General features: G+C 43.6%; 1 protein-coding gene across 1 annotated transcript; it reads right to left on the reverse strand.

The window, feature by feature from the left end:
* Positions 1–3357: 3357 nt before the first annotated feature.
* On the reverse strand, positions 3358–4056 carry LOC131254364 (serine/arginine-rich SC35-like splicing factor SCL28). The gene has a single exon (XM_058255354.1). The coding sequence runs from the start codon at positions 4054–4056 to the stop codon at positions 3358–3360; it is 699 nt and encodes a 232-aa protein (XP_058111337.1).
* Between the last annotated feature and the right edge of the window lie 20271 nt (positions 4057–24327).

The raw sequence follows: 24327 nt of genomic DNA on the forward strand, positions 1-24327 counted from the left end.
TCAGACGCTTTCTCCATGTCCAACTTAAGAATGATGTTTCCACCCCGGACTTTCTTAGAAATGTCCCTGAAGAGTTCCTGGCTGAGAGCGATGTTTTCAGAAATGAGGCAACCCGAGATGAAAGCCCCTTGCTCCATGGAGATGATCGACGGAAGGATGTCACTCAATCTAGTGGCCACAATATTAGCCAAAATCTTGTATAGGCAATTGCATAAACTTATAGGACGGTAGTCTGAAAGCTTCTTTGGGATTAAACAAATGAGAGAAGTAGTAACGAACTTGGAAATTTTACCGCCTTGGAAGAGATGAATGGTGGCATTCTGGATATCTCGGCCCACCACATCCCAACGAGAAACAAAAAACGCGCTTGAGAAACCATCCGGCCCTGCTGCGGCATCCGTGGGAATAGAGTTAATGACCTTTATCACCTCCTGAAGAGTCGGAAGAGCCATCGGCCTATGATTTTACTGTTGAGAAACCAACTGCGGGATGATCTGAACAATGTGGTGCACATCTGAAACAGTTGAGGCGTTGAACTGCTACTTGAAAAAATCCACCGCCTTAGCTTTTATACCTTCTAGATCTTCAATATCTTGGCCCAAAACTGTCGTAATCTTGCAAATGAGTGACTTGCGGTGTTTTGCAGCCGCAGAAGCGTGGAAAAATTTTGTGTTTCTGTCTCCTTTTGCTAGCCAGTCAATTCTGGCCTTTTGCTTCCAACAAATCTCTTGCATAAATTCCAGCCTATTGAGTTTATCGTTAGCTAATCTTAATCTCATTGAGCTACCGAGGCGAGGGCCCGATCAAGGCATCCACGTTAAGAATGCTGACTTCAAGCTCACCTAGATCCCTTTCGGCCTGATGGACTTGTTCGAAGATGTTTTCGAAAACTTCCTTGTTTCAGATTTTGAGATCCTATTTTACTGCCTTTAGCTTTGCTATCACATTATACATTAGGTGCTGAGATTCTGCCCTTTTCCATGCTATGCTTACGACCTGCTAAAAAGACTCGTGCTGAGTCCACATCCATCGAAATCTGAACGGCTTAGGGCCATTGGGAAGCGATGGGGGGGAAACCAAAAGCAAAGGGGCGTGATCCGAGTTAATCCTAGGCAGGTGTTGTACTTGGAAGGCGGGGAAGAAAGTCGCCCAAGAAGCATTAATCAGGACCCTGTCTAGTCTCGCCCACACCCTAGAGGAACCTACTTGATTGTTACTCCAAGTGAACTTGTTTCCCGTTAAACTGGCATCTAGCAGCCCTGCAGTATTAATTGCATTGAAAAAATCAGCTGAACTAACGCTATCCAGCTGGCTTCTACTTCTTCTCTCAGAGGAGTTCATGACGACATTAAAATCCCCACCGAGAGCCCAAATACCATTCACTGAGGATGACATGGCAACCAACTCATCCCACAGAGCTCTCCTGAGAATCCTCGAGCAGCTGACATAGATAAAAGTTAGGGTGATGGGGACGACCACTTCTTGCAGGTTAATAAGAATAGATAGAGATTGACTAGACATATTAATAACTACGTAAGGGATAGAGGATTTGCAGAAAAACCAGATTTTACCCCCTACATCCCCATTAGAACAGGAAGAGTGGTAACCGAGAGACAAGCCAACTCCCACCCTCTTGTCGTCTCTGAGCATCGGTTCAAGTAATACTACAATCCAGGGGTTATGATCCCTGATAAGCCTCTTCGTAGTTCTTAAAGAGCGTTGGTTTCCTATTCCACGAACATTCCATATTAAGATCTTATCCATTCGTAACACCTTTGATATTCACAGCCCTTCGCCCTGCGTAATCTCGACTCCCAGTATCCTCTGGAGAAAGGAATCTTGCTAATGTGAATCTTCCTTGCAGGTTGTTGCCCCCCTGTTGTGCCCTGCCTACTTTTATCAGGCTTCAGTCTGTGAAGCACTTTTCCTGTGTATGGCTCACCTTCCAATCCTACTTCACCTTGCTCTAGGTTTTGTATAATTAGCTGATCATGATCTGAATTGTTCATGATGTTTTGATCCGACTCGTTACCACCATTGTTTCCAACCATATCTATAGTAGTTGACTGGAAGAAAGGAGACAGATCCACTTGAAGTTCAATCTTGCCTTCCTGGACCCTAGCCTTCGGCGGGGAAAATAGCGGCAATTCGCCAGCTTCAGCCAAATGATGTTGGAGTCTAGTCAAGCTCCTAGCACCAATGGAGTTTGGATGTACAACTGCGGTAGAGTACTGCATTTTCATCTCTGAGTCCTCTTCAGCAATTTTCTCCTCGAGTTCCAACTGCCTCTCAGTTCCTTGAGCAGGAACAGTTGAATGTTGCTGTTTTCCATTCCAGGGTTGAATTTGTGGAATGCTGAAAAGTTCAGCTAGATCATTTCTATTCATCTCCAAACTGCCATCATCAAAGGGGAATAGAGAACATCCTGCGGAGCGTGAGCGAAAATGTGTCTCACCCCAGTGTTGAGCAGACTTAGCAGGGATATGATAACCCAAAGGGTACCTCACCTGATCAAGATTCAGCATTACCTTATCTGTATGGGGTTTCAGCCCAACCTGTTGCGCCTCACCCAATAACCGAGTAGAGTGTGGGGTGGAGTGCTGTTCAATACCATGATTAATGGTACTAGTAGCGACAACAACAGAGATGTTGGGATGACATGGGGTCGTGGCAGCTGGGAGAGGGCTGCATTGAGTGCACTGTTCAATAACTATTGGGGCAGGAACATCCGAACAGCTTATGGGATGAGGTTGAGGTGGAGGTGCCTCGTCGTCTAGCACTGGGTCAATAGTATAACAGATCAGGGGGGCCTGATTAGAAACCTTTGACCATGTGGCTTATCACTTGCTTGAGAGTCGACAGGAGTAGGAGCGGCCGGGTAATTGTGAAATCTGTTGACCACCCACTCTTTTGTACATACAAATGCTTCGGGCTGGTTCTGCGGTGCTGACTGGGAGGGGGTAACACCCCCCTCCCTCAATAATTAGGTTCCAATTCAGCAACAATGGGAAAGGTTCTATCTGCAACCAGCAAAGAGAGGACTTAATTAAAATTGGTACCAAGAGTGAGGATTACCTTAATCCGAGTATGCACCTGGAAGAGGCCGAATTTGCTAATGCTGTCTATTTCTGTGACTTTACCGAAATAGCTACCCAAATCAATAATTACCGTCTCCATCCATGCATGTGCCGGGATTCTGAAAAGCCTAATCCAGCGCCCCTCTTCAGCTAGGACTTCCGTCGAACACCATGGGCACATCGAGATAATACCCATCCTATCATGCAGAGGGCTGTCCCTCAAGAATTCCTCAAACTCCGCCCGAGATTTTAGGGTAATTAGAAACTTCGACAGGGAGATTCAGACAATATCTACCGCCGACACTTGGAATTTGGAGTCTCTGATTGCAGCCGTGGCCCACGACACAGAGATGAGCGGACTAGAGGTACATCCCACCACGACAAGGCTCAAGAGATGCAGTCGGTGCGCGACCGCTGTCGGGTCCGCAATGGTTGTTGGTGGAGAGGGCGGAGAAGGATTGCCATCTGCGACATCCCTGATTTTCCTGATATTAGGGACAGGTTGAGAAGAAGTTGCTGCCGTCATGTACGATCTTGTAGGAGGCAGGGGACCTGCCTTTCTGCTCGGTTGAGCTTGGTGAGGGGGAATGCGTACCCTGACATTGTCGGTGGTGAATCGTTTGGCCCTGACCCATCTAATCGAGACGATTCTACTGTTAATCCGACAGTCATTCAGTAGGTATTTAGCTGCCACTGCGTCCTGCTCATATAAAAAACGGATAAAAGCATATCCCCTTGGCTTAGAAATCCCTAGGAGAGAAGGGATGTAAACATCCAAGAGCTTGCCATACTTACTAAAAATGCCCCAAATGTCTTCCCTGGAACAATCGAAAGGGATATTGGCAACAAACAAAGTGAAATCTGTTCTGTTGAGGTGAGGATGCAGATTGGTGGAAGGGGGTTTGGTCGTACGGTCGGGTTCGCGATGGTGATGACGAGAGGCGGCCTTGACACTTCTGGCCAAAGACCTACCTCTCATACCGGAAGTTTTTAATGATGTGGCACTAGCTGTAGAAGGAAATATTTTTTTCAAGTCCTTTTTTTTAAAAAAATTGGAAGATTTTTTATATTTTGCTTGAGATCTTTATCTTTGGGACGTATATTTGAATCATTTATCTAGGGTGCATGTTGGACCCATTAAACCAAAAAAGAAAAGAAAAAAGATGGGTCACCCATTTAAAATTATTCCAATTAGCATGAAAAGATGATTTGAATGACCTAGGTGCTACGAGGGTCAGCTGATGTCGATAGCCTTTGTTTTCTCTTGCTAGTGGGGGAATCCTATGTGGTGTCACTAGTGCTATTCGTAAGTCTTTGTGCAGGTTTGCAGCTGCTATTGTTTTGACGCACAGAGGGATGTGACGAGGTTGATTAGTACCGTCTTCCTTAGGGATAACTACTCCAGATCCATGGAGGAGAGAGTTCTCAAATTTATGAGGAATAAAAATAGAAATAATTTTTAATAGATTGAAAATAAATTGATTGATGATAAAAATGCAATTACAATCCTTTAAATAATGAGTCTAAACCTAGGACGGAGTTTTAGACACAAACTCCCTAAAACCATGACTTGTTATAAAAAGTAAATTTACTATTTATAGATGGTCATGATTCCTACTAGACTTCATGGTTTTTGGCCAAAAATAGTGTCTAATTTAGCGTAACCACGTTGTCCACCTAATCTTTCTAAGCCATTTTCAAGTTGGGCACTACTCCGAAAACTCAAAGAATCAAAAGTGATGATCAAACTAAAACTTACTATTTATAGGAAAAATGAAAAAAAAATGGACTTTTGACCATCGATATGATGGAATCTCATAGATTCGGCAGCCGTCGATCCCATCGAGCAGTTGCCGATCCCATCGACAGCCCACTCGACCTCATCGAGAAAATCTTGATTTATTCCCATTGCTTGCCAGATTGTTTTGGGATCCAAATCGTTATGATCAGAAGTGGCTTTGATCCCATCAACAGAAGGACACGATTTTGAGAAATTGTGAGAATTATTTTCTATTCCGGATGCGACACTATATATAGGTGTAATTGAGGGATTATGGTTAAGAGAAGAGTTTCCTATTTCGGATGCGCCTCCTTTCTCAGGCTGGAAGGGCTGTGCTTGTGCGGCATGTCCTGAGGAGCATCCTAGTCCATTCTATGTCGGCAATGCATATCCCAACTTAGGTTCCTTTTGCTTTGGAAAATAGCTTTGTAAATTTTCTTTGGGGTTGGAACGAAGGCAAGAGAAGCTGCACTGGAGGAGTTAGAGGACTATAGCTCAGCCCAAAGATGAGGGAGGGTTGGGAATTAGAAGGCTTGATGAATTTCTGACTATGCTCAGGCTAAAACTGGGTTGGGCGATAAAATTTAAGGCCAAGGAAATTCTATATATGGAGCTCTTTTATGAATGCAAAATACAGCTAGGACCTCGCCCAAGTTGGCTTGAGAGGCCCTGCTACCTTTGCTTCCCCTTTATGGAGAAAGATCTTGCATCTGCTGCCAATTGTGGAGAACAAATCCAAATGGCTGTTGGGTCAAGGCGACTGCAATTTCTGGGCTAATAACTGGACAGGATTGGTGTTGCTACAGCTAGCTAATTCTTTAGTTCCGCCTGCCTTGCTGCCTCTTTCGGTAAATTAGGTTCTGGGCAAGAGCGGCCCACTTTCACCTAGTTCGACCTTCAATTTTCTCCCTTAAAGCATAGTAGACACTATCTTCTATCTGGGTTTCTGCCTGTCGGAAGGTCCGGACAGATGCATTTTACCATTCACTCCCTCTGGTGACTTCTTAGTTTGCTCAGCCTAGAAAATCAGTAGGGTCAGCCGCCCTCGCAAAGATCTGGCGAGATGGGTGTGGCATCCCAAGCTTCCCCCAAAAATATCCTTGTTAGTATGGCGTGCTCTCTAGAGAGCGGTCCCAGTAGATGAGGCCATTCAAGGCCATGGGATCCAGCTGGAGTCCAAATGTGAGTGTTGTGTCGATGCCTCAACCCCAGGCTCCTCCATCGAGTCCTCTCTGCAGCTCTTCATAGATAGTTTCCCTTCTAGAACAACCCGCGAATATTTTGGAGTCGACAATGTCTTCATCGGGGGATTTGAGTCAATTGAAGTCAGACTGAACCGATGGTGGCGTCTCCTCGTTGCATGGGAAAGTTTCTTCGCTGTAGATGTTAGTCTCGTGCTTTATTATTTGGGAGATTTGGAAATCTAGAAATGGGGCCAGGTTTACGGTAGGCCCACCTTAGTTTCCACTGTTATTATAAATGTTAATAGGTGGTTGTCATGGCTGGCCAACCACTCCCCATCCCAACAGCTTAAGGTAGCTACCAGTTCAAGTCAACCTGGACAGGGGGTCAAACTCTACTCACTAGTCCCAAGTTTCTTCTTTGATAGTGAAATGGTTAAGACCCCCCTCTAGCTGGGCTAAAGTTAATGTTGACGGGTCGGCTAGGGGTAACCAAGGGCTCTCTAGCGGTGGGGGAGTATGCAGTGGTGATAAGGGCGAATTTATATTTGCTTTCTCGGAAGGTTATGGATCTGGATCTAACACTAGAGCGAAGCTAAGGATGGTGCATGATGGGCTATCTATTTGCTTCTCCTTGGGCCTTTCCAAAGTGGTAGTTGAATCTGACTCACAGCTTGTGATAGCAATTCTAAATGATAGCGTCCTTCCGAACTAGAAATGGAGATATTGGTTGGCCAGAGTTCAGAGATTGAAGCTCAGAAAGCAGGTTCATTTTGTGCATACATATAGGGAAGGTAATGGGCCAGCGGATGGCATGGCCCATATGGGTAGCGAATCCCATTCGTCCGCGTTCTTCCAAAGTTCCAGGGATCTTCCGGCCTAGGTAAGGGGCCTCCTCTTCTTGGACACTGCTGGGCTCGGGACGGTGAGGACGATCTCTAGCTATTAGAGCTAGTCTAGTCTCGTTCTCTGAGTGTTTTTAGTAAAGGGCCCAGCTCCAGATTTTTTGTGGTTTTCTTTCTTCCTTCACTCTATGGCTATTTATGCTAGGCTTTCTCTAGGTCATTTTTTCTTGGCCTAACCCGAATGTCCCTCTCTTGTACATTTTACCCTTATGATGAAGGATTCTTTTAAAAAAAAAGGCTATTCTAAAGACGACAAGAACATTTTTTAGGACTTGGGGAAGGAGAAAAGGGGTTTTTAGATTATTATAAGTGATTCAATCTCTTGTATTTTTTTCTTTCATAGTGATTCACTGTCGCTTTGTGATGTGGTTTTTTTTCCCTCAAAGGTTTTTCCACGTAAAATTGTGTATGCTTTTTGATTGCTTGTTTACATTTTCATATTCGCATAAGACCCAAATTTAGGTTTTGCTTTAGCGGATTCCCAATAAATGGTATTAGTGCGTACATTTAGATTTAAGTTTGGATTGACATCATGACGATTTATAAGGAATCAAACCTGAAGTATGAAACAGAGAAGTTCATCGGGAAAAATAACTTTGAACTATGGGAGGTGAATATGAGAGGCCTTTTAGTTCAACAAGGATTATAACAAGCCCTTGGGAAGCAAATGGTGGGTTAGGATAAAACACCTTGCGAGCCAGCTTGAGGTATCTTTTGCCCATTGCCCTTGGGAAGCAAATGGTGTGGCTGATGACTTGACCCGTAAGGGTACCAATGGTTAATCCCACTTGCTGTTTCAATCTGTAGTGTCCCTCCCTCAATTGACTAAAGGTCTTCTTTTTCTCGATAAAGTGGGGCTGGGAAACCTAAGGGTTGTTCGACTTTTTAGTTTTTTGAGTCTTGTCTATGAATGTCTCACGATAGGTAAGCCTTTCCCCCTTTTTGTTGTGGGACTTGCCTGAAAATTCCCCCCCATGTTAAAGTCTTTTAGTTGAGCAATGGAATACTGAATACTATTTTTCCAAAAAAAGAAAAAAGATTATAACAAGCACTCCTTGGTGTTGAGAAGCATCTAACATCTTTAAGCAATGAAGAATGGAAAGAGTTGGATGAAAGAGTGAAAACCTCAGTTCAACTATTTTTGGTGGACAATGTCTTTTACAATGTCCTTGATTAAAAGACCGCTTCAAGACTTTAGAAGAAGTTAGATAGCTTGTACATGACGAAATCATTTTCAAATTATTTGCATATGAAGAAGCAATTCTATAATATGAAGATAGTGAAGGGGTCAGATATTAACGAATGCATCAGCGTGTTCAATTAGATCATTCGCAAATTGACAAGCATAGAAATGAAGATGAGTGAGGAAGATCGAGCCCTAATTATGTTGAACTCCCTTACAAAGTCTTACGATAGCTTCCTAAACACTATGTGCATGCCACGGTAGAGAGACCATTGATGTTGAGATTGTCATCTCAGCTCTTCGGTTGAGGGTATTGAGAAAGAATGACAATAGTGTAGGTTCCTCTATGGATGTGTTGGTAACTAGGGGAAGGAATTCAGAGCGGGAGAAGGGTAATTTGTCGCATTCACGGTCCAAGTATAAGGGCAAGGAGAAGATGAAGTGTTGAAATTATCAAAGACATGGGCATATGAAGAATGCTTATTGGAATCTTAAAGCCCAAAAGGGAGATAGGGTAGATGAAGTACTAAAAGAGGCCAATGGAGAGCGGAGTCGAGTAAGGATGTGGATAACAGTGATGTTCTGACTACATCCAAATCTATCTACCTCAGTGATGAATGGATTTTGGATAGGAGGCATCATACCACATGACCTCGTATAGGGATTGATTCACCACATATATTAAGCATGATGGTGGCCAAGTACTTATAAGAAATTATGTTGCATGTAAAGTCGTTGGAATTGGATCGGTGCGCATCAGGATGTCTAATGGGATGGAATGCATCCTGACGAATGTGAGACAGGTTCCTGACTTACTGAAGAATCTAATCTTCCTAGGTACTCTTGAGCTTATTAGGTGAAAAATCACCGGTTTTGATCGTGTCTTGAAGGTTTCAAAAGGGGCACTCATAGTAATGAAGGCACAACAGAATGGTAACCTTTACATATTGATTGGGAATACCATATCGGGTAAAGTTACAACGTCTGTGGTGGAGTCCACATCGGCACATTTGTGGCATGCACATCTAGGCCGCATGGGCAAGCACGACATGCAGATACTTTCTTATCGTTCCCTAATTCTTGTATTTAAAAGCATTGATTTGACTATATATGAGCATTGTATATTTTGTAAACGATCAATGTTATTTTTTAAGTCAGGAAAACATGTTAGTAAAGGATGTTTAAATTATATACATTATGATATATGGGGGCCTTCACCTGTTATTTATGAAGGAGGATTATCATTCTTTGTATTATTCATAGGTGAATATTGTAGAAATGTGTGGGTTTACTTTATGAAGTATAAGTCAGATGTTTTCGACACCTTCAAAGTGTGAAAGGCGATGGTTGAAAAATAGTCAGGGCAGAAGTTGAAAGTTTTGAGAACAGATAATGGAGGTGAATTCACTTCTAATAAATTTAACCACTTTTATAAAGATGAAGGGATCATACAACATAACAAAGTCAGACATACAACAGAGCAGAACGGTTTAGCAGAACAGATGAATCGGACTCTCTTAGGTAGAGCCCAAAGCATGTTAAGCAACATTAGATTAGGTAATGAGTTATGAACTGAGGCTGTTAACGCGACTAACTATTTAGTGAATTGCTCCTCGTCTACGTTGATTGGTTGTAAAATTGTAGAAGAAGTGTGGAGTTGTCATGATATTAATTACTTAGGGCTATTACAATGTTTAATCTCATGTACCGTTAGTTAAGAGAGATAAGTTAGACCAAATGACTAAGAAGTGTCTTTGTTGGCTATAGCACGGAATATCTAGATTAGCTGTAACGCCAAGTTTGATAGAGATTCTTTGTTTCATTAGGAAGACCATAAGGAGTCAAGAAAATCAATAGTAATGGACATTGAAATTAATAAAGATGAAACACAGACTGAGGCTAAGCAACATCAAGAGGTACAAAAGCAGGTGTAGTAGCCACCTGTGAGGAGAAATCTACTTAAAGATTGAAGATTACCAGTGAGATACAAGGATGACCCAAACAAAGATGGGGCCTTCCTTTCTCTCATATAGATTCGGCAAGCACAACCCTTGTAGCCTTGGGAATTTTGATTCAGCCAAGACCGAGAAGCCCAACCTAGGTGGTTATTTGGAAAAGGCCTCCGGCGGGCTGGTTCAAATTAAATGTTGACGGGTCCTCTAGGGGTAACCTGAGGGAGGTAGGGGGAGGTGGAGTTTATAGAGGAGAGAAGGGTGAATTCTATTTCACTTTTCATGAAGGCTACGGTGTCGCCTCCAACACTAGAGCCGAACTCTGGGTCATCCATGACAGGCTGATGCATTGTCTTCGCTTGGGCTACACTAGCATTATTGTGGAATTAGACTCCTGTTTGGTGGTGGATTTCCTCATGGGTAGGTACAACCCGGGATGGAAGTGGAAGTGCTGGATCAACAGGATCTACACTCTAAGCAAAGCCGGTAATATAAAGTTTGTGCATGTTCTTAGAGAAGGTAATGGGCCGGCGGACGCCTTAGCCAGGATGGGGAGTTTCCATCAGAAGTCGGTCTTATTTCTCAACCATGCCGATCTTCCTTGTACTCCCAAGGGCCTCATCTTCCTTGATAGGATGAGCTTTGGCGGTATTAGGAGGGGGTCCTAACTCCTGGCTTTCTTCGTTTCTTTTGCTCTTTGCTCCCCGACCTGCCCTGGATTAGAGTTTTGTTTTGTTTCCTCACGTTGCCCCTTATGATAGGCTCTCCTATCCTTTTGTTTGGGAGGGCCTGAATCATGGGTGCTTGTTCTCATTCTCTATATATCTTTTTACTATTTGAATGAAAATATCCTTTTCAAAAAAAAAGGATGACCTGAACATTGCATTTGCTCTTATTACAGATGAAGGGGATTCGTCCACCTTTCAGGAAGCATTGAATGATCTAAATTTTGAGAAGTAAATGCCGACGATGCAAGACGAGATGAACTTTTTATACAAAAATGAGACGTGGGAGCTAGTGAAGCTTTCCATTGTGCATAAAGCAATCGGGTCTAAGTGAATTTATAAGAAGAAATATAACAGATATAAGGCAAGGTTGAAAGCGAAGGGGTATGGTCATAAAGAAGGTATCGACTTCAATGAAATATTTGCCCCAATTGCTAAGTAGGTATCTATTAGATTTGTGTTGCGCTGCTTGCCTAATACAACCTTTAGCTGGAACATAGGGATATAAAGACTGCTTTCCTACATAGAAATTAGAAGAGCAAATCTATATAAAGCAAAAAAAAATGGTGTTAAAAGAAAATGAGTTAGAGAATAAGGTTAGTAGCTTGAGAAGGTCGTTGTACGGACTTACGCATTCTCCTATACAGTGGTACAAGAAGTTTGATACTTTCATAGTGAGTCGGTGGTTTACCATGAGTGAATGTGATCACTGTGTCTACTATAAAACACTAGTGATTGTGGATTCATTCTATTGGTATTATATGTTGATGACATGCTTATCATTAGTCAAATCATGTTGAAGATTAATATATTGAAGACTCAGTTGTTATTGACATTTGAAATGAAAGATCTAGCGGTTGCAAAGAAGATTCTTGGCATAGACATACAGATAGATAGACAGAAAGAGGAGCAGGTTACATTTATCTCAGGTAGAGTACCTTAAGAAGGTATTAGTGAAGTTTGGGATGGGTAAGGTTAAGTTAGTTAACACATCCTATGCTGCTGAATTCAAGCTTTCTTTAGAATAATGTTCCATTGTAGATGAAGAAAAGTGATTTATGTCTCATGTGCCCTACTCGAGTGCCGTTGCCAGCTTGATGTATGACATGGTCTTTACGAGATTGGATATTTCAAATGTTGTTAGTATTGTGAGCGGATACATGTCAAACTCTTGCAAGCAATATTAAGAGGTAGTGAAATGGCTACTTCATTATTTACGAGGTACAACGGACTATGTCTTGACATTTTAGAAATCTATGGGAAAGCTTATATGCTATATTGATTTGAATTACTTAGGAAATGTGGACAACATAATGTTGACTTGCAGTTACTCGTTTGTATTAGCGAATGAAGTGTCAGTTAGATTTTGAAGCTTCGGTTTGTGATTACCCTTTCCACGATAGAAGTCGAGTTTATGGAAGTAACAGAGGCATTCAAGGAAGATGTTTGGTTATGTGGAATGATGAACTAATTAGGGCTTCAGCAAGAGGTTGTGCCAATTAATTGTGATAACAAAAATGCGATCAATTTGGCAAATAATTCAGTTGACTATTATAGAAGTAAACATATTGATGTTCGTCACCATTTTATACAACAAGTGCTTGAGGAAAATGGTGTCACTCTAGATAATATCCACACGAGCGTGAATTTGGCGAATATAATGATAAAGGTTGTTCCCATAGAAAAGTTTCGATTATATTCGCCTTATCTGGGTTCGGCGAAAGGTTGATGAAGATGGAGTGTGCACGAGAAGCGACATCGATGGTAAAGATATGATGGGGGCAATTAGAGATGGAGCATAGAGTTGTGGTTCGTGACAATTGAAGACATGGTGGAGATTGTTATTAAATGTCTTAAATTTGCTTGTAACTAGGTTTGTCAATGCCCCACTGGATCCCATCGAGTAGCTGTCGATCCCATCGATAGCCCACTCAATCTCATTGAGAAAATCCTGATTTATTCTCTTTACTAGTTGGATTGTTTTGGGGTCCAAATCAATATGATTGAAGGTGGCTTCAATCCTGTTGAAGAGCCTTCGATGATTGTCGATCCCATTGAAAGAAGAGTGCGATTTTGCAGAATTATGGAATTGTTTCTTATTCTAGGTCTGACATTATATATGGGTATAATTATAGGATTAAGGTTAAGAGAAGAGTTTTTAAGGCTATTCTAAAGAGGGCAAAAACATTTTTTAAGGCTTGAGAAGGAGAAAGAGGAGTTTTGAATTATTATAAGTGCTTCAATCTCTTGTGTTTTTTCATTCATAGTGATTTGTTGTAGCTTTGTGTAGAGTGTTTTTTTTTTCCAAAACAAGAATTTATTGAACTCGATCAGAAAAATGACACATTCAGGTGGGGGCTAACAAAAAAATAGGGCCTCCACCTATCATATTCCACCTTGTACAATGCCCAAACCCGAGAGAAAAATAGGAAAAGATAAAAGATAAACGATTAGGCCATCTAAATGAGAACCTTGGGTCACAATGGGGAACTATAGCTTCTTTTTTATTTTTAATTTTCTAATCAAACCACAAAATCCTAAAAGACTCTTGAGTATAAAATATAATAAAGATTCAAGAAAAGGAAAAATAAACAGTAAATAGCACTCAACAAAATAGTAGCATTGTCTGTCTCAAACTACTTCAAAGAATATACGACCCACCTACTCTGAAGAATTGGATACAGAGCCGCCAAGAAGACTTAGCAGACAACATAGACCCAAAACGAATTTCCACTGCAGCAGCCTAATCCAGCAAAAATGGGTAGAATATCCTCTTGGATAGAGGAAGAGAAAAACTCAAACACTTCAAACCATAAGTTCAACAAATGGGACACTAGGCAGAGGACAACCATCGAGGGGTGGAGTGGAGAAATGAGAGGGCGATCTTCGGACAGAAGAGTTAGGGGCGTCTCCCGTCTGCAACGCTGCCACTCAGTTCTCCCCATTAACTCCGATCATCCGCATCCTCTAACCAACTCAGGCTTTAGTTTGTTTGTGGGAAATATCCCCTTCGACTGCTCCAGGGAAGACATTTGGGGGATTTTCAGTAAGTACGGCCGGCTCTTAGATGTGTACATCCCTTTTATCCCAGGGATATCCAAGCCAAGGGGATATGCCTTTGTTCATTTTCGGTATGAACAGGACGCAATGACAGCCAAAGACATCCTACATGACCGCCGGATCGATGGGAGAATCGTTTCACTTAAATGGGCTAGGGCTAAGCAATTCACAAATGCTTCTAATAAGGCAGTAAGTCCTCCGCACCATCCTCAGCAGGTCAGAAATGTCAATCCCAGGCCTTCTTCAGGATCATATGCAACAGTTGTTGCAGCTTCTCGTCCTGGCACACATTGTAGTAAATCCAGGGACGACCCTGTTCACAATCCTTCCTCACCCAAGCCATCATCGGCCATGTCACCAACATCCTGTGCGGACCCGAGAGCGGTCGCACATCGTCTGCAGCTGCTCAGTCTAGTGGTGGCAGGCTGTACTTCTAGTCCGAACGTCTCAGTGTCGAGGGCCTCGGCTGCAATGACAGATTCCAAATTCCAATCTGCGGCTGTTGACATTGTCAGAATCGGCCCAATGAAGCTGTTGATTACTTTAAAATCTTTACTTGAATTTGAGGAATTCCAGAGAGATTGCCATCTTCATGACAGGATGGGCATTATTTCGGTGCGCCCATGGTGTTCGACAGAAGTCCTAGGTGGAGAGGGGCACTGGATCAAGTTATTCGGAATCCCTGCTCATGCATGGATGGAGGCGGTAATCATTGATTTAGGGAGCTATTTCGGTAAGGTTACAGAGATCGATAGTATGAGTAAATTTGGCCGCTTTCAGATGCACGCTCGGATCAAGGTTATCCTCAGCCTGGGTATCAACTTCATTCAGGTTCTAAGTCTTCAGGTTACAGATAAAACTTATCCTATTGTTGCTGAAATGGAATCCTGGACTTAGGGAAAGGGATCTATACCGAGATTAGCTTCGCATAACCTACACGAGGAAGATGTATACATAAAAGATCTGGATGTTCCTGCTGGCATTGCGAACCAAGACACTGTGGAATTCACAGGAGCTGTAGCCACAATTCAGGCCCCGATCGACTGCTACACTCCCAACCCAGGGATACCATCGAATGAGCCCCCACCTCATCCTCATCATGAGATCAGTCATACCGTGGGTACGTTGTTACAAACGGAGGATCCCCCACCAAATGTAGAGCATTTGCTCTCTCATACTACAACCCCAATGTGAGAAGCAGAGGATAGTCAATGTCAACCAGGTGTCGCCATGGATTCGCAAGCCCAACCAGCTGATGAGTAGATCATAGACAGCATCTCTATGAAAGGTGCTTTGATCCCATTTATTCCTAGCAGCACTAATGATCGTCTGCACCCTCATAGCCCGTCGCAGAGGGGTGATGAGCAGCATGATACCACGAGGACCTCTATGGAACAGGAAAAGTAGAACATTGATTAACTGAGGCACCAATTGGGCATTGAGCTCGTGGAACGAAGTTTCATTCACGCTCTGAGGGAAGTTCTCCTCTCAACTTCCAAGATGACAGATTGGAGATGGATAGGCACGGTCTACCTGACCTCTTCAGCATCTTGCCTCTTCAACACACTCAAGGAAATCAACATCCTAGTGAAGATTCGACAGATGATGATGAAAGAAATTGGGACCCCAGTGAGAGCAGATGTGAAGAAGACAAGGAGGTGGAATTCTAGCTCCTCACCGCAGCTGAGGATCCAGCCTACGGGGAAGCTAAGGCCTCCTCAGGGATTCAGCTTCAGTCTGCTGGGATTGAGGACCAGCCGAATTGTTACAGTTCAAGGGCAGATAGCCAGGCAGACAGATTGGATCTATCGGTGGACCTGTCTACTTTCTTCAAATCAGCAGACATAGAGTTCGACAGAAACACCGCAGTAGGTATGAGAGGTGTTACTAAGCCAACAAAATTGCTGGACATATTGACACTTAATAAAAAGAGAAAGGTCAATGGTAGGGGGTTACAATCGGCTAGGAAGATTAGCAAAAGCAAGCTATTCTTAGCAAGAGGGGAATGGGAGTCAAGGTTGCACAGACAAAGGCGTAGGGCTGTGAATTCCAGATGTGTGTCAAATGGATAAGATCCTCATTTGGAACGTCCGTGGAATCAGAAATCATCACTCCATTAGAACTGTTAAGAGGATTATCAGAGATCATAACCCATGGGTTGTTGTGCTGCTCGAACCCATGCTTGGCGACGAGAAGAGGGTGGGAGTTGGTTTGTCCCTAGGCTTCCATTCATCCTGCTCAAATGGGGAGGTTGGGGGCAAAATATGGTTTTTCTACAAATCTTCTGTTCCTTTTTCAGTCATAAATATGTCTCAGCAATCTCTATCTATTTTGTTTAGCTTGCAGGATGTGTCACTCCCTATCTCTTTCACTTTTGTATATGCCAGTTGCTCTAGAATTATTAGGAGAGAGTTGTGGGCTGAGCTGGCTTCTATGTCTTCCTTGGTGAATGGTATTTGGGCAATCAGTGGAGACTTCAATGTTGTCTCAGATGCCTCTGAGAGAAGAAGTAGGAGACAGCTGGATAGAGCAAGCTCAGCTAACTTCTGTGATGCAATTAACAATGCAGGTCTGATGGATGCAGGTTTCTCGGGAAATAGGTTCACGTGGAGTAATAATCAAGCAAGTTCCTCCAGGGTTTGGGTGAGGCTAGACAAGGTCCTCACCAATGCAAATTGGGCTGCTTTCTTCCCCGCCTTTCAAGTTCTTCATCTGCCCAGAGTCAACTCCGATCACGTCCCTATGCTTTTGGTTTTTCCCTCTACAGCAGCTCTGACTGGCCCTAGGCCGTTCATATTTCAGAGGATGTGGACTCATCATGAATCCTCTCATCAGGTGGTTAGCATGGCTTAGTCAAGGGTCGAATCAAGGCACCCGGTGCATAATGTCATTGTTAAACTAAAGGCAGTGAAGCAGGATCTCAAAAGTTGGAACAAAAATGTCTTCGGAAACATATTTGATCAAGTGCGCCACGCTGAAAGGGAGCTGGGCGAGCTGGAGGCCAGCATCCAGACCGCTGATCCTTCGATCGGTCCCTCTCAGCAGCAGCTCAACGACATCAAATTAGCTGCGGATAAGCTTAACAGGCTAGAATTAATGTAGGAAATCTATTGGAAGCAAAATGCTCGAATTGATTGGTTAGCAGAGGGTGACAGGAATACAAAGTTTTTCCACGCCTCCATAGTCGCAAAGCACCGCCGCTCCTTTATTTGCAAGATCATATCAGAGTCGGGCCAAGAGATTGAAGATTACGACGGAATCAAAGCAGAAGTGGTGAATTTTTTTAAGCGTCAGTTTACTTCCTCTCCTAGTTCTGACGCCAACCAGATTCTTTAGGTCATCCCACACATTGTTTCTCAGCAGCAGAATCACGGTCTGATGGCTCCGCCGACTCTGATGGAAGTTAAAAAAGCTGTTGACGCTATTCTCACGGATGCAGTGCCAGGGCCTGACCGCTTCTCCAGTGCCTTCTATTCTGCTCGTTGGGAAGTGGTGGGCCACGATATCTAGAACGCTATCATCTTTCTATTCTAAGGTGGTAAAATGCCTAGGTCCTTCACTACTACGCTCATTTGCTTAATCCCTAAGATGCAATCCCCTAAGAAGTTCTCTTATTACAGACCTATAAGTCTATGCAATTGTATTTATAAGATCTTTGCCAATATTTTGGTAGCTAAATTAAGTTCCATCCTTCCCTCGATCATCTCCTTAGAGTAAGGGGCTTTCATTCCGAGCTGTCTGATTTCAGAAAACATCGCTCTCAGTCAGGAGCTCTTCAGGGACCTTGCCAGGAAGGTCCGAGGTGGAAACATCATTCTCAAGTTGGATATGGAAAAAGCGTATGATAGAGTCGAATGGAATTTTCTCAAGCAGGTTCTCTCCCGATTCGGCTTCGGTTTTAGATGGGTGGATTTGGTTGAAAATTGCTGGAGCAATAATTGGTTCTCGGTGTTAGTGAATGGGGAGTCAACTGGATTCTTCGAATCTACCAGAGGTCTTCAGAAAGGCGATCCTATCTCCCCCGCATTTTTTGTTATTGTGGTGGAGGCTCTTAGCCGGGGCCTTCGGCCCTTGTTGGACTAAGGTCGTTGAATTCCTTTTAAAACCCGTAGAGGCTGCCCGTGGGTGTCCCACCTCCTTTATGCTGACGACACCCTTTTTTTCCTTAGTGGGGGGGTAGCTTCTCTTCGGATCATGAGAGATTTTCTCGACAAGTATCAGGAAGCCTAGGGCCAATGCATCAACCTCCACAAAAGTTACCTTATTTGTGCTCCAAAGATATTGACAGCCTGGGTTAGAGCGATTAAGGAAGTGCTCGGAATCGCCAGGGCCTCTTCCACATTTTCTTATTTGGGAGTTCCCATCTCGGCCGGAAGAGTTAAATCAAGTATGTTTCAGCCGCTTTTGGATAGGATTAATGGGAGGATCTAGGGTTGCCAGGCTAGGATTCTATCCCAGGCGGGTAGAATGGTCCTTATCAAGCACATTTTGGGAAGTGTCCCCCATCCATTCGTTGGCAGCGGCGCATATTCCGCAACAGGTTTTGCTCTCCTTAGAGAAGTGTTTTTGTAATTTCTTCTGGGGATGGTCTCAGGGTAAAAGCAAGCTTCACTGGTTGAATTGGAAAAAGTTGGCGGTTCCCATTGAGGAAGGTGGCTTGGGCTTTAGGAGGTTGCGGGAGGTAATGCAAGCCTTTCGATTGAAGATGGTGTGGAGCATCGTATATGCGTAAATGACAGCTTATGGGGCTTCTTCATGTCTACAAAGTACAAGTCTCCTTTGCAGTGTTCTGTTTCTCCCTAGAGATGCAGCTTTGCTTCCCCTATCTGGAATCGCATTCAGTCCCAGTTCTCCCTTCTCACCTCTATTGCGCAGTGTCGGTTAGGAGAGGGTTCCTATCTGCTGTGGTCGGAGAACTAGTCTGGTCTGGGCCCGCTTGCGAATCTCACTGTCTTTCCCATTCCAGAAGCTATGAGGGAGCTGCAAGTCAGAGACTTTCTAGGCATGTCCGGTCCTCTGCCACCTTCATCGGTCTTCAATTTCCTTCCCCAGAGGACAATTGACTATATATTCCAAGGGCGTTTTAGCGTATCGGCTGGACCTGACACCTCTTTCTGGCCGTTGCATCCTTCAGGTAAGTTCTCAGTGAGTTCGGTTAGAAGTATTTGCAGATCTCCCTCCCTGCCTATGGAGTGGGCCAAATTCTTGTGGAGCAAAGAGCTGCCTCTAAAAATCTCATTGCTGGCATGGAGGATCCTGTAGAGGGTGTTCACTCCCCAAGTATAGGGTTGTGATGTAGTAATAAACTCGGTAAGACCGAGGTCGAATCCGAAGGGACTGAAACCTGTACGTAATTTGAAACTAAGTAGAACTAGAACTAGACTAAGATGAAATTTAAATCGATTGTAATTTGGGTAATAATAATGAAATAATTATCTAAAACTTAAAGAATTCAGGGAAAGGAAACTAGGGATTCAGAGGATCCACTTGTAGAGATCAGGGAGATCTTATGCTTGCTTCAAGAACTCAACTGAACTTAAAGTCCCATCTTCATCCAGTTGAAGGGTATAACCATGGAAATCGAACTGAACTTTCTTTGATATAATTTTTAAGAGATGAAAGGTATATGAATTAGAATGGACTCCATCACCAAACCATGCCCAGGAGACAAAGTAAACAACATAATTAAACTAATTACTAACTAATCAACAATGTATGAAGGTTAGGAAGGGTACCGTCATCCGACCATGCCCAGGAGACAATGGTGAACAATAGGGCTTCCTAATGTTCACACCCCAAGCGCAGGGTTGTGATGTAGTAATAAACTCGGTAAGACTGAGGTCGAATCCACAGGGACTGATACCTGTACGTTATCTGAAACCAAGTAGAACTAGAACTAGACTAAGATGTGATCTAAACCAAATAGAGTTTAAGGAATAATTGTGGAATAACTATCTAAAACTTTAAGGAATTCAGAGGAAGGAAACTAGGGATTCAGAGGATCCACTTGTAGAGATCAGGGAGAAATTATGCCTGCTTCAGAAATCATGGAATTTAACTAGACTTCCTTTGATATAGTTTTCAAGAGGTGAATAGTATATGAATTAGAATGGATTCCATCATCTAACCATGCCCAGGAGACAAAGCAAACAACAGGATTAAACTAATTACTAACCAATCAACAATGTATGAGGATCAGGAAGGGTACTGTCATCCTACCATGCCCATGGAGCAATGATGAACAACAGGGCTTCCTGACTTCATAAACATAAAAAGGGGAAAGAAATATTTAGAGCCATTGCAAACCCATTGTAATTTCAGTCACAACAGACCATTAAAGACTAAGAAAAATATTCCTTATAATAATCACTAAATCAAATTCAGTTTATGAAATTTAAAGGCACAAAGTAGAATCTCCCATCACGCCACAAGCTTCACCCCTTAGCCCTAGCTAAGGGGTTTAGCCACACATGAATGGGCTAAAATAAATAACTAAACAAAAGAAAAGGAAGCAAAGAATTTTAAAGAAAGAAAACAGCAAGGAATTTAAAGAAAGAAAAAAAAGAAAAAAAACTTCTCTTCAAACTTCTCTTCTCTTCCTCTCATGTTCCAGCTTCCAGCACCCCCTTTTTTCTCTTTCTTCTCTCTCTTTATAGGTGAAGCAAACACTGGAGAGCTGTGCTGCCGTCCGAAATCGAGTTGGAGTTGGTTTCGCTGCCGTCCGAAATCGAGTTGGAGTTGGTTTCGCATCAGTTTACGCGGCCGGGCTATAGACGATGCACTCCACCCTTCTTCTTTGCTTTCCTTCCAAAAGGACAACGTCCTCTGGGAGATTTTTGGCAGTCCTTCATGATGAATGGCTCAGATCAGCCTTCCGATCGCCGTTGGGATCATGTAACGGCCCGCAAAAATCGGCCAGCATCCGGCGCTAAGACAGGGTAGCGTCAATTGACGCTGTGACAATGGCGGAGCCCACTTCACTATTTTTCTGGGAAATCCAATCCGTCCATTGGATTCAGGACGAAAAACTGGTCAGGAAGGGTGGGTTTTCTTAAAATTCTGCATGGCCCATTGTATCAGATCCCTTCACCGTCCATCTTGCTTTTGGACGATCAAGAATGGATCTCCGGGACTTTTGGAAATTTGCCACCTAGGCATGAATGATATGGCCCTTGTGATTCTCATGGACTGTCTGGATCAGTCATCTGGACCATGATGGTGGCCCATAGAGATCGAACGGCGCCCCTGTTTCACGCCAGAAGAAACTGACGTTCCGTCTTTTGATTGAGAGTCGGTGGGGCCCATGAACACTGTCATAAAGTAAATCCACTCCGTTCATTCGACTCGTGGCGAAAAACCAGTAAGAAACGTGCACTTTTTCTTGATTTTAGTGTGGCCCACCGTATCTTCTACTCCGCCGTTCATTATGCATTTAACGGTTAGGATTCTGCAACATCTTCCATGACCTCAAGAGGCCACCTTGGTGAGGTAAATACCCCACCTATGCACACAATGGACGGTCCCGATCAGTTATTTGGGGGAGGAATGGGCCCCACTGAGAGGAACCGGCGGACGGCGCCAGTACGCTGTCCGTGTTTGAATTGAAGAGAGAGACGTCCCTGTGTTGCCATGCAGTCTTAGTGTAAAAAGTGTACTATGTACACTGTATGATGATTATGAGAAATCCACACCATCCATCTTGTTCTTCTCATGATTTAAGGCGTTGAGACCGAAGATGAGGAGTATCCAGAGATCAGGTGGGTCCCAGATCAGTAAATTGTGGGCTGATCTGTCCGTTGGGCCCCTTCCACAGCGATCCAATGGATGAAAATTTACGTGTACGGTTAATTTATGACCCTCAGGCCATGTATAAAGTTTTGAGCTGATCGGATGGCGAGAACCATCTGATCTTGCATTTTGGACGTCTTTTTAGGCCACTTAAGCTCCAATTTCTTGATTTTCTTGAATCCTTGGCATGCACATCCGTCGATCTTGGTCTCCTGGGGTCCGTCGCTTGCCTTGGTGATTTCAGACCTCTAAATCCATGCTTTTAGTACATTTTTCCCAGTCCAGGCTCCTGAATACGCCCTGCATCACAAACATGATTAAATCAGGCTGTTAAACCGTACTATGTTCGTAAATCCAGGCACTAACTGGGTCTGATATGCAATATTTGACCCTCAACACCTAACATCATAAACGTAAAAAGGAAAGGAACATGCTTAAAGCCATCGTAGACCTATTGTAATTTTAGTCACAATAGAGCATTAAAAACTAAAAATATTCCCTTAATTAAACCAAAATCAACATCAGTTCAGTCTAAATAAAAGGCATAGCAAAAAGTCTCCCATCACGCTACAAGCTTCACCTCTTAGCCCTAGCTAAGAGGTTTAGCCCAACATGATTGGACTACATCTCAAAAAAATAATAATAATAAAAATAAATAAATAAATAAAAACTCTAAAAAAATACTCTCTCAGTCGGACATCCACCTTCTCAGCCGTGGAATTGAATACCCCACTCTCTCCCTATTCTCATTCTTTTATGGGTAGGGAGGTCGATCTGCAGCGTGAGGCGGTGCAGAACAGCTGCTGCGAAATCTTTATGCAGCCAAGAGGTGTGGTTTTCGAAAACTTGCTCTGGCTGGCATCCTTGCGCACCAGAATAACAGTTGCTGCTGATTCGTTCACCCACCCTGCAACATGTAGATGCTCCACCCACACTGATGTGTATCTGCATCCCTGACACACAAAACGGACCGTTCAGATGCTCACATGTGGCCCATCAAGAAAGAATGGATCTCTGATTCAATCCAAGAAAATGATATAGTGGATCATGGCAGATTTTCGGGCACAGGGTTTCTCCTCATTCTGATGCTTAGGGATGGCTTGGATGGGTCACCGAAAGCTTGTGGGCCACCGAAATCAGATGCTCAGATGGTGGGCAGAACCGTAGCTTACGCACCCGTCCGGAAATCCCAAAACTTTCGGTGTAAGGAAGTTTCCTCCCCGCTTTTCCTTCTCCTTCCGCATCATGAGGTCAGTCAGACGTGTCATAGCCCTTTAACGGATGGATCTGATCAGCACGTAGTGGTGGTGGCCCTACTACCGTCCGCAATCTGTTTCTTAATTTGAAGGGCAACAGCAGAGGATGTGAATAGCAATTCTTGGCTTGATTTGAAGTGCTCTGATCTAGGGTGTGACCGAAACAGGCCTGTGGACATGATGAACAGTTCCGATCATCATGAATGATGATGGAAGTGGGCCTGATCATGTCCCAATGGACGACCATGCATTCAAAAATGCTAGCGGCGGGAAAACAGGGGGCCCTATCTCTGTTTTTGGAAAGCACAGTCAAACTCGGTTTGACTGTGCATACATTCCTGGTGCATTGCTGATTGCACATGATGTTGTGCACATTTATCATAGGTGGGGGCCCACAGAGATATTAATGAGAAATCCGCTCCGTCCATCAGTTTTTTCACCTCATATAATGAGTTGAGACTAAACTTGAAGCATATCCAGATCTCAGGTGGGCATCAGATCAATAATTCATGGGATGATCTGACCGTTGGACCATTTCCAGAGGGATCCAACTTCTAAAATTTGACATGTACAGTTTATTTGGAGTTCTCAGGCCAGATATAAAGTCTCGAGCTAAATGGATGGTGGAAACCCTGTGATCTTGCATTCTGGATGTCTTTCAGGACACTTGAGCTTCAGTTTCTCGGTTTTCTCGGATCTCTGGCATGTAAATTTATCGATCTTGGTCCCCTAGAGTCTGTCCCTTACCTTGGTGATTCTGAAGCATCAATTCCATGCATTTAGCATCTTTTCACTCCACGCTTATAAATCCACCTTGCAACATAAACATGATTAAAACGGGCCGTTAAACAGTATCATGTTCGTAAAACCAGGCAATAACTGGAGTCTGGTATGCAATATTTGACCCTCAACAGAGGGCTGTCCCGTTTGATGCTGCCATTCAGTCCCGGGGTGCGCAGCTGGCGTCTGCATGCATCTGCTGTGGTCTCAAAATTTTAGGCCCAATTTCTGTTGAGACAATTCCGCATCTCTTTCTCCATAGTCGCGTGGCAAAGGCTCTCTGGCTTCACATTGGGGATATCTTCCACATTGCTATTTTGCCAGCTCCCTCTTTCAGTCTTTGCATCACGTAATGGATGAATGCTAGCCTCGTGTCGGGGAGGAAATCTGAGACTCAGCGAGTGGCCCCTTACCTGCTCTGCTGGGTGGTGTGGAAAGCCCACAATGCTGCTCATTTTGACAGTAAAAAGCTTTTTCTTCCTGCCATGTTGGCTCAGTTAAATTGGTGGATCTCGTATGTTGCTGCCCGGAGTGATGGCAACTTCATTCACAATCAGGCCTCGTCTGTCTCTCACAGTAGCTTGGACTCGACATTCTCTACTCAGGTGCATCCTCAGTCATTGGTGGTGTGCTGGATTAA

The sequence above is a fragment of the Magnolia sinica genome, chromosome 8 (assembly GCF_029962835.1).
Source record: "Magnolia sinica isolate HGM2019 chromosome 8, MsV1, whole genome shotgun sequence".
NCBI classification, from domain to species: domain Eukaryota; kingdom Viridiplantae; phylum Streptophyta; class Magnoliopsida; order Magnoliales; family Magnoliaceae; genus Magnolia; species Magnolia sinica.